Raw genomic sequence first — 14,718 nt, 5'->3', positions numbered from 1 at the left:
GTTTAAAACTCACTCTTCATCCAGATAACAAATACTTTCCATCACATCTTCAATCTTTAAACTATCTCAGCTCTCATCTCATCTCATTTCTCTCCCCCTCTCTCTCTCTTGATCGACTCAGGTGCCCAGTGCCTGCGTCTGGGCTTTCCGCCCTACTTCCAATGCATCTCCTGTCCGAAGGGTCACCAGATAAACGGCACCAGCTGCAGAGATGTGGACGAGTGTGCCATCTATCAGCCCTGCGATGAACTGACTGTCTGCACCAATCTCAATCCGGGCTTCAAGTGTGCGCCCTGTCCGTCCGGCTTTGATGGCATCCATGCTCATGGCTATTTCGCGGACCATCTATCGGTGGACTACAGGAAGCAGACCTGCCTGGACACCGACGAGTGCCAGTCGGGCTACTTTAGTTGTCCGCTTCATGCCACCTGCATCAATGAGATTGTAAGTGATGGACAGGTTTTTGGGAGTATTTTGTCATCCACATTATCCTCCTTCTCCAGGGCTCGTACAGATGCCAATGCAATGATGGTTTTGTGACCAATGGCACCTACAGCTGTCTGGACAGGTCCTCGGTGTCTGTCTGTCCGGATGGACGCATCTGTGACAGGAACGCCGTCTGCGTGTACTCCGACAGCGTGCACTATCAGTGCCGCTGCACCGTTGGCTGGGCGGGCAATGGCCTGGTCTGTGGCCAGGATCGGGATCTGGATGGCTGGCCCGACCAATCGCTGGCCTGTCCCGAGCTCCACTGCCAGCGCGACAATTGCCCGGATCTGCCCAATTCCGGACAGGAGGATGCCGATCTGGATGGCCATGGCGACGGCTGCGACGATGATGCCGACGGGGATCAGGTGCAGAACAACAAGGACAATTGTCCGCTGGCCTACAACACCGAGCAGCTGGACGCGGACGGGGATGGGGTGGGCGATGTGTGCGACAATTGTGGACACAAGTTCAATCCCCGGCAACTGGACGCCGATGGGGATGGTGTGGGCAATGCCTGCGACGAGGACATAGACAACGATTCCATACCGAACGAGGTGGACAACTGTCCGCTGCTGCGGAATCCCAATCAGTCGGATGTGGACAACGACGGGGTGGGCGATGTCTGCGACAATTGCCCCACTATACCCAATCCCATGCAGGAGGATCGCGACATGGATCTGGTGGGCGATGCCTGCGACAGTGGCATCGATGGCGACGACGATGGCATCCAGGACTCGGAGGACAACTGCCCGATGGTGAGCAACTCCGACCAGCTGGACACGGATGGCGATGGCAAGGGCGATGCCTGCGACGATGACATCGATGGCGACGGCATTCCCAACTACAGGGACAACTGTCCCCTGGCCAAGAATCCCAAGCAGCTGGACTTCAATCGGAACGGCAAGGGCGACATCTGCGAGGAGGACGAGGACGTGGATGGTATACCAAACATCATCGACAATTGTCCCAACAATTCGATGATCCATCACACGGACTTTCGATCCATACGTGCTGTGCGCCTGGATCCCGAGGGCGAGTCCCAGCTGGATCCCAATTGGGTGGTCCATGCCAATGGCACAGAGATTGTCCAGACCCTCAACTCTGATCCCGGTCTTGTCGTGGGCGACGATGCCTTCGGCGGCGTCGACTTTGAGGGCACTTTCTATGTGAACGATGACACGGACGACGACTATGCGGGCTTCATCTTCAGCTACCAGAGCAATCACAAGTTCTATGTGGTCCAGTGGAAGAAGGGCTCACAGACATACTGGGAGTCGAAGCCATTCATTGCTTCTGCGGAGCCGGGCATTCAGATCAAGCTCATTGATAGCCACACGGGCCCTGGTTCCATGATGAGAAATAGTTTGTGGCGCGACAGTGACACTCCAGGGCAGGCGCGTCTGCTGTGGAAGGATCCCAGGAATGTGGCCTGGAAGGAGAAGACCTCCTATCGCTGGTCCCTTGTCCATCGTCCAGCGATTGGTCTGATACGATTGCAGTGAGTGATTGCCTCCAGGCCTGCAGCATTGCCTTTCGATTGCTAATTCATCTTTTCTTCCCACAGAATGTACGAGGGCCAGAGTTTGGTCATCGACTCGGGCAACGTCTACGATTCCACGCTCAAGGGCGGACGTCTGGGCGTGTTCTGTTTCTCCCAGGAGATGATTATATGGTCGAATCTGAAGTACAAATGCAACAGTGAGTAGTAGGCCTTCAAAATGTTCTGTCATGGCATCATTTGACTTTGATTTGTGTTTCGTTTCTCGTTTCTCCCTTCCATCAACAACAGACCACGTTGACCCTTTGATCTACAAGGATCTGTCCGACCATCTGAAGCTGAAAGTGGAGTTGCAGAACTAATGGGCCTTTCACCAGCCATAAACAAAGCTTATCTGCCATGAATTTTAACCAAATTACAAATTAACTACGTAAAATCTATGTAAAACCTAATGCAATCTATGCTTAATAAAAGAGTGTTCGACAGAGTCGAAAGTTAATAACTAGATGCTCGTTTTTGTACTGCATTTTTTACAATAATTCCAGAAAACAGATCTAACGACTCTCATATCATTTTAGAACACTAAAATCAGTGTCAGAAAACAAGGAAATAGCGTTGCGCATACTAGTATGGCCAAAACATTAAAAAGCCACAATTTAATTTAATTTAAAGGAATTAAAAGCTAAGATTAAGTTAAATATTTAAATACTACGGCTATAAAAACTATTAATTAAATAATTTGTAATAAAATCAAATTTTATTTTAAAAAACGGATTTTATACTGCAGCCCTGAACAAATTGGCAAATATTCTCCTGCCAAGTAGGCCATGAGAATTATTCTTTGAAGTGGCAAGAATTTTTCTCGGAAGTGGCATACAACATTCAGGGTTCAGCCACACAACAGCTCGGGTAATTTTTCACAAAAATTAGTTCCTAAAACAAAAAAAAAACGAGAAAAATCACAGGGAAACTACGGTGTCAAAAAGAATTCAATTCGATTTAGTTGGGTCAGCAAAATACACTCTCTTACCCGTCCGGTCGTTTCGCGTAAGTAGGTCCCAAAATCAAATGTGCTAAAACTTAAAATCCAAATTTATAGATAACCACGATGGGAATAATCAGTAGTAAACTGAGAGCGACTCCTCCAGCCGAGCAGGCCAACGAGGAAGTAGACGCCAATACCATGAATGCAGTGATATCTAAGCCCAACGCCGCTTCCGTACGCAAGGCCAGCCGTATTCCTGTGCCCAAAGCCAGCTATAGCTACAGCTATGTGAAGCCACGCAAGTATAAGAGGACACTCTTGAAGAAGGAGGTCTCGGCAGGAGATGCTAGCAAGGACAGTATCGGCCTCAGTCCCGGCCCACTCGCCGATGATTCCGGCATTGGCTTGGATAAGTCAGCTGATGACAGTGTGTTCTCGTTGGTTGGCTGATCATCTAAAGCTTAAAATTGAGTTGCAGAATTTACAGACTTCCGCCATCAATTTTAACAAAATAAACTACGTAAATCTATGTAAAACCTAATGGAATCGGAGTTTAATAAATAAAAACCGATTTTATTGCATTTTTTTTACACTTTTTCATAAAAGATAGATCAAATGTCAGCCAAAAAGAAAAATTTCATTAAATTTGACTCCATTATCGTTTTGCAGCATTGAACGCAGGGCCAGGCAATATAGAATATACGTTTCGCAACACTGAAAAGGCAAAAACCTTAAAAACACCCTAATTGTATAATATGTGACTGAACTAGTGGCTACAAAAATTAAATTTATATAAAAAAAAACCAACCATGAAGCAATTTTGCAAAGTATTCTTTCGGCAGGGTAGGCCATGAGAATAATTGTCATTTACTAACATCGTTTGAACCCAGTCGGCAGTGGGATTTAACATTCAAAGCCCACACAGCAGTACTGAAAATTTTCGACACAAAATAATTCCTAAAACAAAATAAGCATAAAAAACACAGAGCAACTGCGGTGTAAAAAATATTTCCATTCGATCTATTTGGGCTAGTAAAATTCATTGCCTTCAATCGACCCCAGGCGGCCATAAGAAAGTAGTCTCGTTCCGTGTAAGTCAGTGAAAAAAACCTAAAATGAATATTTAATATTAATTAAATCAAAAATAGTTAACGACAATGGCTAATGTCGCAGTGAACGCGACTTCATCCGTGGAGGTCAAGGAGGAAGTAGCTGCCAAAGCGTTGGGTGCCGTTAAAGATGCGGGCAAGGGTACTTCATCATCTATACGCAAGTCCACTCGTATTCCTGTGCCCAAAGCCAGCTATAGCTTTAGCTATTCGAAGCCACGCCAGTATAAGAAGCCATCCTTGAATAAGGAGGCTCCGGCCGGGAACTGTAGCAAGGAAAGCATTGCCCCCAGTCCCGGCCCACCAACCGACGATTCCGGCATTGGAATGGACAACTCAATGGAGGACAGTGTGCCCTCGTTGGTTGGCTCGTCGAGTGGCCTGGCCGGGATCGGCCAAGCGGAGCAAGAGTCCCTGAGAGCTCTCCAGAATGCTGTGGCCGAGATGGAGGCGGATCTAAACATCTTCGACAGTGATGGGGATAGCACCATCAATACCAGTGATAATGCCGCGTCGTCTTTCACGGAACTCGAGAAGGAGGTGGGGACCGCTGTAATAGAAAAGGTGCACCAACTGCTGCCAGAGTCATTGACGCCGCTAAAAGAATTGCTCGTGGCACCCGTTGGGCAAATGGTTCAGGAAAATCTAAAAGAACTCCAAGAGGAACCCCAGAACTCGCACAATCAACAGGTGGCAGCTATGAAGGTAAAAGTGTACGGACAGCTCCAAGAACTGGCCATTGGATCATCGGAAGAGCAGAAACCAAAAAAGCTCCAAGCCGATACGAATCCAGTCTCCGAAACTGAGAATCAACGCTATGTGAGAGAGAATTTTGAAAAAATATCAAGTATCTTAATTCCTACGTCTCCCAAGAAGACAATGGAAGAACAGACCACAAAACAGGAATCTCATCAAAATGAAGATATAGAGGAGCTACAGGAACCAGAATCTACCGAAAACTCAGTTGCAGAACTGCAAGAAAAGATAGCAGTCGATGTGCATCCATCAATATCAGTGGCAGTCGAAGAAACATCGGAAAAGCAGGAGCCGAAAGAGCTCAAAACCGAAACAAGTCCAGTCTCAGAAACTGAAGAACAACGATATGTGAGGGAGAATATTGAAAAAATCGCAAGTGTCCTACGTCCGCCTACTTCTCCCAAGAAGACAATGGAAGAACAGACCACAAAACAGCAATCTTCTCAAAATGAAGATGGTCTACAGACCACGTCTAAGCCATTGGAAGGCAATATAGAGGAGCTACAAGAGCCACAGGAACTAGAATCTACCGAAGGGCCAGCTGAAGAACTGGAAGAAAAGATAGCGGTCGATGTACATCCAGCAATATCAGTGCCAGTCGAAGAAACATCGGAAAAGCAGGAGCCGAAAGAGCTCAAAACCGAAACAAGTCCAGTCTCAGAAACTGAAGAACAACGATATGTGAGGGAGAATATTGAAAAAATCGCAAGTGTCCTACGTCCGCCTACTTCTCCCAAGAAGACAATGAAAGAAAAGACCACGGATCAGCAATCTGATCGAAATGAAGATGGTCTGCAGCCCACGTCCAAGCCATTGGTGGACAATAAAGAGGACAAAGTGCCATCATCGATGTCAATTCCAGTCAAAGAGAAGCTACAGGAACCACAGGAGCTTGAATCCACCGAACAGCCAGTTGAAGAACTGAAAGAAGAGATAGCAGAGCCAGTCAAAGAACTGGCCATTGAAGCAGTGGAAGACCAGCTTAAAACTGAAACGAATCCAGTATCAGAAACTGACGATGAACGATTTTTAAGAGAAAATTTTGAAAGAATCGAAAGAATCCTACGTTCTACTCCTCTTACGTTGACAATGAAAGTACAGACCATGGAACAACAATCTCATCAAAATGCAGATGGTCTACAGACCACGTCTAAGCCATTGGAAGATATAGAAGACAAAGTGCTACCTTCGATGTCGGTGCCCCTCAAAGAGAAGCTACAGGAGCCACAGGAGCTGGAATCAACCGAAGAGCCAATTGAAGATATAAACACAAAGGAGCTTCCGGAAGAGATAGTAGTCGATGTGCTAGAAGAGCCACATGGCCAGGCTCTAGCAGTATCTGTACAGTCAGTGGAACAGAAGCAACATGAGGAGGTTCTACAATACCTACCTACCTACAATACAGTGGAAAATATTATAGAGGCACCACAAAAAGAGCAGGACAAGTCAGTAGAGGACACAATGCCACAGGAGCTGCCAGAAGATATACCGGTCGAGGTGGTGCCATCGATATCCGGAACAATAGAGGAGATTCAAGAGGAGCCACAAGAGGAGCAGGATCTAACCGTCACGTTGCAGGTAGCAGCAGAAGGTGAGCAACATGAGCTGAAACACCAGCAGTTTGATGAGCCATACCATCTTCTCCTTCCAATACAGCAGAAGAGCTTGCACTCGCGTCGGAGACCGCGGAAGCCAAACAGGAACCTCTGGCGGAGGAGGGGCAGTCTGCTGTGATTCCTACAAATGTTCTTTCCACAGCAGAAGAGGAGATGCATGAAGCGCCACTTGAGGATTCCCAGGCGACGTTGGTGGAAGGGACCAAAGAGCTGGAACAGAATCAGCACCACGACCAACTGCAGTTCAATGCGAATGCAGTGGAAGGATCTCCTCGGGCAGAGCTACAAGAGAAGAAAATTGACGAAATTCTACCTAGTACTTCCACGTCTAGAACAGGGCTGCTTGAAGAGTTCATGCAGACGTTGGATGATGAGAAAAATGGCGAGCAAATCAAGAAGCTAGTGGAAGAGATCATCAAGCTGCAAAACGAGCAACCCGACGAGACACTACCCAACACTATCCATCAAGAAAAAGAGATCCCAGACATCCAGGAAGAACAGCAAGACAAGGATGAGGATCTACTATCTACTACGTTCCACGAGATGGAAACTGGGAGCCGTAGCCACAGCCCCTTGTTGGGGATGGCTGGGCTTAGAGCTTTGGAAGGATATATGGCGCACGGTATACTGCGCCATCTGATGCCCAGCGATGTGAACCCAGACGAAGTAGTTCCGGTTGAGCAGGAGGATAATACCCACCGCAGCGCCTTGGAGATAGAGGAAGCACCGGCTGAACAGGTGGAAAATGTCGGGGATGAGGAGACGAACCAGCTATTCAGCAAGACGTTGAATCGCTTTCGCCAGCTCCTGAATCAGCTGCGGGCTTACACGATTCCGATGGACTGTATACCACTTGCGCTGGTCGGCACGGCATTTTTGTTGATGATCTACTTCCGCAAGTTTTAGGCGCACAATAATTGAAAATGAAAAAAAGACAAAAATCCAAAAAGTGCAAATACAATATTCCTAGATCAAGCGTTACAAAATCGCACAACGCATTGTTGTTGAGTTGCTAAATTAAATTATATTTCAAAATAAATATTCATTCAAATAAAACCCATTGCAAGTATCAATTTGTAATTTAAAATCATCGCGCCAAACTATAGCAGTGTTGCATTGAGACCTTGTATTCCGCTAGATGGCGCCAAAATAATCAGGTATTGATCAACACTGATAGTAAACGATTCCGATAGCTTAAGCTATCGTGTGCTGAAATGCATATGTATGCGTTAAAAATTCAAAGAAATACGCTTAGAAAACTTTCTTAAATCTAAAAAAAGGACGAAAAGTCAGAAACTGCTGATAAGTAAAACCGCTCAAGAAGCGATAAAACAAAAAATAAAAGAAAAAGACAAGCCTATTTATATTTACAATCAATGCCGGCATTTTCTTGTTGCATCCCGTCATCAAAATGTTATTTAGAATATTGGTATAGGCTCGAGGATAATTTGCATAATTTGCTCACGTTCGTGGCACACACTTAACGAGAGACAATCACACACTTTCACAAACATTTGAAACTTGGTACAAGAGCGAATTTTGCGCGGGAAGCTTAGAACTCGCTCTCTCCTTTAGGGACAGCGACTGCGCCATTTACGCTTTTTCGCACACACACACATACATACATATGTACAAACAAAAAGACCGCGTGGCCGAAAGAAAGCAAAATGCAAGACACCTATGACACGCATGCGACCCAGAGCTTATTTACATATAAATATATAAATCAAATAATAATGCTTACACATAGTATTTAGCTACGATATATCGCGATATGCAATTTTTCTGCCATTCCATTGTTTACATTCTCACGCTCTCAATCGACGCACGCTTATTTTCATAAATTTAACACTTTAAAGACAGGATTTTTCATATTTTCAGCGCCCTACACTAAAACTCATTACGTGACAATATATTCTGAATTGTTTACACAATTTTTCCGCTTTTCGCGACCCGAAACCGGGTAAATAACGCGGAGCTGATTGTAAGCGCGTGCAAATGGAAGCTGGAACTGGGAGAGAGGAGAATTGGAAATGGTATTCTTTTCTGCTCCTCTTCCACGCTCTCTCCTAATGCTTAAGACATTGGATTGGCAATTCTTATTCAAAATGAAATTCCAATTGTAATTCTCAAGTTCCCGAGTCTTCGTCCGTCGTAAACTTTCAATATTGTCGGAATTGTGTTTAGTAAACACTCTGTACATATGTAGATATGTGTGTACATATGTAGATATGTATGTATATATGCATTAAGTACATGCAAATCAGCTTTACAAGTGGGACTTTTGGTTTAGTTTTTGAGACAAGAGCACCGATTTTTGATTTGGATTTGGACACTGGGCACTGGATTTTCCGTCAGAATCAATCAAAAAAATAGTGAAATATCATAGCCCTTCAGGCATATAATTTATAAATCTATAATCCCCCCCAATTCTCTATGAAATAAGTTGACAATCAATTTGTTTTTGGTATAAAAATATATAATTATTAGTATCAAAATATAGTGTAGTGTTTTATCGCACGTGTTTGACCGTGTATCCTATTGTACATCCGTTAGACTCCAAGGACGACCTCCTGCCAGCTGTGGGAACAACTCCATAGTGTCTGTTGGATCGGTAGATATTGTTAACAGGACAAATAAATAGTTTCGTACCAAACAAACCTTTTTCGCAGTTTTTTTTTGATTATTGTTTAATGCTGAACGGGAGGTGTTGATTGATTTGTTGTATTAGTCGTCTATGATCCAGCATCCATTGGACCCCGAGGAAAACCTACTGCCATCTAAAGTGAGACCCCAGAGTCTGTTGGATCGGTAGATATTGTTAACTGGACTTATAAATAGTTTCGTAACAAACAAACATTTTTCGCGGTATTTGATTGGTGTTGAGCTGTTAATTGTTGCATTTATTATTTTTCTAAGGAAGATAGGTAGATATAGTGAACTTATTACTCGAACCGGATCTAAATACTTTCTTACGAAACGAGCATAATTGTTGTTTTCTTTTCACTGTCTTTTGTTTGTTGATTGTGTTTTTCACTTTTTGCTTAAATTAGTTGTAAAAAAATTGTACTTTATTCTTAATCTCTAGTCAAATAAATATTGCCGAAAAAAAAATAAAAAATTTAGAATTTTTTTTTTACCGAGCTGTGAATTCTCTGCCCCACGAATAACACTGATACTTTTTCAGTATTCCCACGTAACTGGACTAATAAATAGTTTCGTAACAAACATTTTTCGCGGTTTTTTTTTGATTATTGTTTAATGCTGAACGTGAGTAGGAGGTGTTGATTGATTGTTGTTTTATTCTTCTAAGGAAGATAGGTAAATATAGTGAACTTATTACTCGAACCGGAACTAAAAACTTTCTTACGAACCGAGCATTTTTGTTGTTTTCTTTTCACTGTCTTTTGTTTGTTGATTGTGTTTTTCACTTTTTGCTTAAATTAGTTTTAAAAAAATATCACTTTATTCTTAATCTCTAGTCAAAAAAATATTGCCGAAAAAAAACTACAAAATTTTAGAATTTATTTTTTACCGAGCTGTGAACTCGTTGCCACTCCGAATAACACTGATACTTTTTCAGTATTCTCACACGTTCACGAATTTGACAACTGGGGTTTCGTTGGGCTTGGGTTGCTTGATTCTGTTTTTTTTGGGATACATATATTTAATAAAAAAAGAAAACAAGGCATTCGGGTAGAAAGTTGTGTGTTACTGATCGATTTATATCATATAATTAGGGAGATATAGCATCCATAGGGCTTATACTGCCGAAATTTTGGTGCGAAATAAAAGCACTGACTTCAAATAGTTTCATTTGTTGTTGTTTTTATTTTATACAAGAGAATTTCATAAAATTAATTGTCATACATACATACATAATAATTAAATTGATTTTTGTTTTTATTAAATTACAAAATAACGACTATATTTGATTTGCTTTTTACAGCACTCGCGGAATTTGTTCAACAAGTTTTGGACACACAATCCTATATTGGTTGGAAAAATCTATATTTAAATGTATATAGTATAGCATATAAGTATATAGTAAGTATGTATTGCAATTTGGTGGCTTGTCTGTCAAGCAAAGATGATTTTCGATCCGAGTTGTGTTGTGGTATAGGTAAATAATACTTAAGATTAAAACAATATAATTTCTTTATTATATTATGTTAATAAGTTCGACTTAATTTCATTTAGTTTGCATACCTAAAGAGCACATATTGGAGTTTTACTTATTTAAGATTTCAGATTTCTCTTTGCGTTTCGTTTCGAGCAGCTCTCTCTCTCTTCGAGCCTGGCATTAAGCCACGTAATTGCTGCTGTTATTGGCTGACATTTGGACTCGGATTCGATAGATGATTTTGTTCACAGCAATTACGTTGATTCAATGCAAGGCTCTCCCTCCAATGAGTATTTTGGGGGGCAGTGTTGGAACATTCCCTTGATCTGTCTGTGTGTGTGTGTGTGTATTTTTTGTTATATTTTTTTATGACCACATTTTACATTAAAGCAGCTTTTAATTACATATGCTTTCGTTGTTTATTGTTTACTGAACTTCGCTATCACTATCACTCTTTTCTGCAAAAAAAAACAAAAAAAAATGAATATTTAAAGGTAAGAAATAAGGAAATAAGTACATACCCTTCTTGCCCGTGTAGGCATGACGTTTCAGTCGATCGTATAAGTCTTCTTTAGTTCCATAAAGCGAGGCATTCGACCTGGCCAATGTGCTCATCTTGCCCCCATGCAGACCTGCACAAAATCAATTTTAGTTCGAGGAAAACTGTGATGGAAAACAATTCTATCGCATACCATCCTTCATATACGTTTCGTTGTAGAAATTGGGCATCTCCCAGCCATCCTCCTCGTCGTCGTAGTAGTGCGCATAGGTGCTGTGGTGCGAGGGGGCTATGGACTCCGCGTAAGGTGTGTGGGCGCCATAGTAGAAGTTCACCTGGGAGCCCGTTTGATCGATGGCGGGTGTTAGCATCTTCTTTGGATCACGGCGCTTCGTCGAGCGCACGCATATCATCCAAATGAGCAGGACAATGATGATAATGAAGATCACCGCACCGGCAATGCCGCCGGCGATGTACGCAAACTCCGAACGCTCGGCGCAATGGGGTCCGGTGAAGGAGCCGACGCAACGGCAAGAGGGTGTACCCTTCAGGTCCTTGACACAGGCGCCCGAGTTCTCGCAGAAGCCGTCGCACACATCCGTGCAGGCCATGCCCGTGCCATTGAAGCCCGGCTTGCACTCGCACTTGAAGTCCGAGGTCTCTGGTACCATGATGCAGTAGGCATTCGCATCGCAGTGGGGCTTGCCCTCGGCTATGTGCTCGCAGGGATTGGTGCATTCGCTCTTGGAGGTGGCGCCGGTGATCTTGGTGCTGTGATTGGGCGGGCACTGGATGCAGGCGGTCTGCTGCGACTCGGACTGATAGAAGCCCTTCCTGCACTCAATGCACATATTGAGGGTGGCATTCAGATAGGTTCCGGGCGAGCAAACAGGCAGGGTGCACTCCTCCACGGAACTGGCACCCACCTTGGGTGTGGTGCGTCCCAGGGGACAGGCGGCGCACGAGGGCTGTACGCCCTGCAGGCGATAGGTTCCGCGCGGGCAGGGCTCGCAGCGACCATCGGCGCCGAGCTGCTGGCCAGAGCTGCACTCGTCGCGGCACTCCTTGCGCGAGGTCGCCTCCGTGGAGCGGGTGGTCTGACCCAGGCCGCACAGATCGCAGCCAAAGGCTCCCTCGTTCGACTGATAGAATCCATGGCCGCATGAGCGGCACAGACCTGTCTCCGCATCGAAATACTTGCCAGCCGGACAGCGTTCCTTGCAGTCGGCCGCCGACCGGGCTCCAGGTCCAGCCGTGACTCCAGGACGTCCTGCAATCACCGGACACTTGCTGCACTGCTGCTGGCCCGCCTCCGACTGATAGGTGCCGCGCGCACAGGCAATACACGTCTTGTTGGCACTGTCGTAGTAGGTGCCAATGGCACAGGGCACACAGTCGGGTATCATCACCACCTGACCCACGGGACAGGCATACTCCGAGCCGAGCTCCAGGGAGGCCGGATCGGGCACTGTGTTGGGCAGGATCTCCTGCACGGCAAACTGATCGTCCTCGAGGATGAGTTTCTCCAACAGCTGCTTGACACTCGAGCGTTCGCCCGTCGATGTATGGACCACAGGATCGCTAAAGAGGCAGCAGGAAAATTACAAGTTACTACGTGGGTTTTTAAGGGATTTTCATTTGTATATTAATACAATTAATCTTAATGGTGGATTTCTCGGACTCTAGTTAAAGTTTATGAGATAAATATTACTTGATTTGAGCAACAGATAGATAAACCTTCAGATATCCATGATTTCTATTGAAATATCTTTGTGCAAGTAATATTTTTCGTCTATTCCTTAAATAAACCAAGAGAAACCCACATCGAGTGGTGTTAGCACGCATAGACATGTAGTATGGTATTAGAAAAAGCATTAGAAAGTGTTTTTGCATGGCGATTGGTTTGGTTTTTTTGGTGGATTGGTGCTGGGCAGATATATCGGGGTGCATGAACCGCAAAACGAATGGAATGCTAAGGACATGGACATACTTTACAGCCGGGAAGGCTATCTCCAGGGTGTATGTATCACCGCCAGTTTGTTGGCGTCCCTGGCGACCCGTCAATGCCAGATCGTCATCCTCATCGCTGTAAGTTTTTGTGGGTTAACGAACAAATACAATACATAAAACATATAACATATACACAGGAAGTACACACAAAATATATATATAAAACACGACATGCTGGACCACTGAGGGTCTCTCTTTTGGGGCTCTACTTACTTGACCACCGGCAGTTCCGCCTCCATCACATAGACACCGCCGTCCTTGGCCTGGCGACGCACGCGATTGTTCTGCGCCCCTCTGTAATGATCGCACTTGACATCGATCTGAATGTCCTTGCACTCTCTATCGAAAAACAAAGATTAATTCGATATCAAAGCTTTCTTTCATGCAAAAACAAACCTCGTTCCCTCGATGGCATACGAGCAGAAGTTCCAGTCCCTGTTCAATCCATTCACAGAGTTCGTCACCTTCTGCCGCAGCACTGCCTGTCCCGCCTTGTTGCACAGCACATCCGAGGGGAAGAGCATCTTGATGCGGAACACACGCTGCGCGGGCTTCGAGGGCGAGCAGGATGGATAGACCAGAGGCATCGAGGGTTCGCGCGTGGGACGCCAGAAGCCCTCGGCTCCGCAGGTGTAGAATTCGGGCACTTGTTCGGAGAAGCGTAGACCAGCATTGCAGGCAATCTCACACACCTTGAACTGTCCGCCTGCGCCCCAGTCCTTGCAGACCTGCGAGCCACCCACGGGATCAGCCAAGGCAGGGCAGAAGTCAGCTAAACAAATCAATTTCAGATTTAAATAAATGATATTCAAAAGCAGGATATTTTGTGGTGGATACTTACTCAACAGCGAAACCTTAAAGCTGCAGGAAGCCGTATTGCCAGCCGCATCGGAGGCAATGTAGGTGATATCGTAGGTGCCCCAGAGGAGGGTCGTGCCCGAGCGATGTCCATTGCGTTCGTAGATCTTCGTGACGCCAATATTGTCGCTGAAGTGTGGCTCATCCCAGGTGACGACGGCCGAACCGTTCTTGGCTATGACCCACAGATCGCCAGGGCAGTGCTCGACGACTGGTGGCTCCTTGTCCACAACCAGCTGCTGGCAATTGCCGCCGGTATAGCCCACAGGACACTTGCGTTGTCCGCACAGCGAGGGTACATTCCGCTCCACGCCCCCGGAGGTGAATTAAAAATTTAAAAATTTAAAGAAATACGCCTAGTAAAACTTTCTTAAATCTAAAAAAAGGACTCGCTCAAGAAGCGATAAAACAAAAAATAAAATAAAAAAAAACAAGCCTATTTATATTTACAATCAATGCCGGCATTTTCTTGTTGCATCCCGTCATCAAAATGTTATTTAGAATATTGGTATAGGCTCGAGGATAATTTGCATAATCTGCTCACGTGCGTGGCACACACTTAACGAGAGAGAATCACACACTTTCACAAACATTTGGAACGCCCCACCCCACTTGAAACTTGGTACAAGAGCGAATTTTGCGCAGGAAGCTTAGAACTCGCTCTTTCCTCTTCGCTCTCTCCTTTAGGGACAGCGACTGCGCCATTTACGCTTTTTTCGCACACACACACACATACATACATATGTACAAACAAAAAGACCGCGTGGCCGAAAGA

General features: G+C 45.0%; 4 protein-coding genes and 1 long non-coding RNA gene across 7 annotated transcripts; 3 read left to right on the top strand and 2 right to left on the bottom strand.

The window, feature by feature from the left end:
* Positions 1-90: 90 nt before the first annotated feature.
* On the top strand, positions 91-2,462 carry LOC113565421 (cartilage oligomeric matrix protein-like; the record flags this gene model as incomplete). Its single annotated transcript, XM_026987357.1, has 4 exons — positions 91-444; positions 504-1,987; positions 2,054-2,187; positions 2,279-2,462. Coding segments are annotated over 4 exons (2,043 nt in total), but the record flags the coding sequence as incomplete, so codon positions are not given.
* Positions 2,463-2,914: 452 nt separating this feature from the next.
* On the top strand, positions 2,915-3,513 carry LOC113565533. The gene is made up of 2 exons (XM_026987829.1): positions 2,915-3,034; positions 3,087-3,513. Exon 2 carries the CDS (start codon positions 3,096-3,098, stop codon positions 3,420-3,422), a length of 327 nt encoding a protein of 108 aa, XP_026843630.1. The 5' UTR covers positions 2,915-3,034; positions 3,087-3,095; the 3' UTR covers positions 3,423-3,513.
* A 431-nt stretch (positions 3,514-3,944) lies between these two features.
* LOC6593529 (titin) lies at positions 3,945-7,477 on the top strand. Of its 2 annotated transcripts, none has more exons than XM_026987921.1 (3): positions 3,945-4,063; positions 4,121-6,428; positions 6,497-7,477. In XM_026987921.1, the coding sequence occupies exons 2-3, from the start codon at positions 4,130-4,132 to the stop codon at positions 7,357-7,359; spliced, it is 3,162 nt and encodes a 1,053-aa protein (XP_026843722.1). In that variant the 5' UTR covers positions 3,945-4,063; positions 4,121-4,129; the 3' UTR covers positions 7,360-7,477. The 2 variants fall into 2 exon arrangements, with proteins under 2 accessions (XP_026843722.1, XP_026843721.1); XM_026987920.1 differs by having other exon boundaries at positions 3,946-4,063; positions 6,494-7,477.
* Positions 7,478-8,910: 1,433 nt separating this feature from the next.
* On the bottom strand, positions 8,911-9,694 carry LOC113565540. Of its 2 annotated transcripts, XR_003408658.1 has the most exons (4): positions 9,430-9,455; positions 9,312-9,367; positions 9,115-9,253; positions 8,911-9,056 (listed from the first exon to the last, which is right to left on the bottom strand). It is a non-coding gene; the product is annotated as an uncharacterized LOC113565540 (long non-coding RNA). The 2 variants fall into 2 exon arrangements; XR_003408659.1 differs by lacking the exons at positions 9,312-9,367; positions 9,430-9,455 and adding an exon at positions 9,683-9,694.
* A 1,030-nt stretch (positions 9,695-10,724) lies between these two features.
* LOC6604030 (sushi, von Willebrand factor type A, EGF and pentraxin domain-containing protein 1) lies at positions 10,725-14,648 on the bottom strand. Its single transcript, XM_026987356.1, has 8 exons — positions 14,556-14,648; positions 13,927-14,248; positions 13,482-13,857; positions 13,299-13,424; positions 13,066-13,161; positions 11,269-12,656; positions 11,098-11,208; positions 10,725-11,034 (listed from the first exon to the last, which is right to left on the bottom strand). The coding sequence occupies exons 1-8, from the start codon at positions 14,646-14,648 to the stop codon at positions 11,003-11,005; spliced, it is 2,544 nt and encodes an 847-aa protein (XP_026843157.1). The 3' UTR covers positions 10,725-11,002.
* Positions 14,649-14,718: the final 70 nt, after the last annotated feature.

Source organism: Drosophila persimilis, unplaced genomic scaffold (assembly GCF_003286085.1).
Source record: "Drosophila persimilis strain 14011-0111.01,24,50 unplaced genomic scaffold, DperRS2 tig00000124-arrow-pilon, whole genome shotgun sequence".
NCBI classification, from domain to species: domain Eukaryota; kingdom Metazoa; phylum Arthropoda; class Insecta; order Diptera; family Drosophilidae; genus Drosophila; species Drosophila persimilis.
The sequence above is the reverse complement of the archived record's forward strand: the minus strand, read 5'-3'. Positions and strand labels throughout refer to the sequence as shown.

Coding starts and splice junctions, on each gene's coding strand:
- LOC6604030 (XM_026987356.1), bottom strand. CDS start 14,648: ATGGCGCAGTCGCTGTCCCTAAAGGAGAGAGCGAAGAGGAAAGAGCGA. Junction 13,858..13,926: donor CTTTAAGGTTTCGCTGTTGA/GTAAGTATCCAC, acceptor TGATTTGTTTAG/CTGACTTCTGCCCTGCCTTG. Junction 11,209..11,268: donor CGAAACGTATATGAAGGATG/GTATGCGATAGA, acceptor GATTTTGTGCAG/GTCTGCATGGGGGCAAGATG.
- LOC6593529 (XM_026987920.1), top strand. CDS start 4,130: ATGGCTAATGTCGCAGTGAACGCGACTTCATCCGTGGAGGTCAAGGAG. Junction 6,429..6,493: donor GTTGCAGGTAGCAGCAGAAG/GTGAGCAACATG, acceptor CTTCCAATACAG/CAGAAGAGCTTGCACTCGCG.
- LOC113565533 (XM_026987829.1), top strand. CDS start 3,096: ATGGGAATAATCAGTAGTAAACTGAGAGCGACTCCTCCAGCCGAGCAG.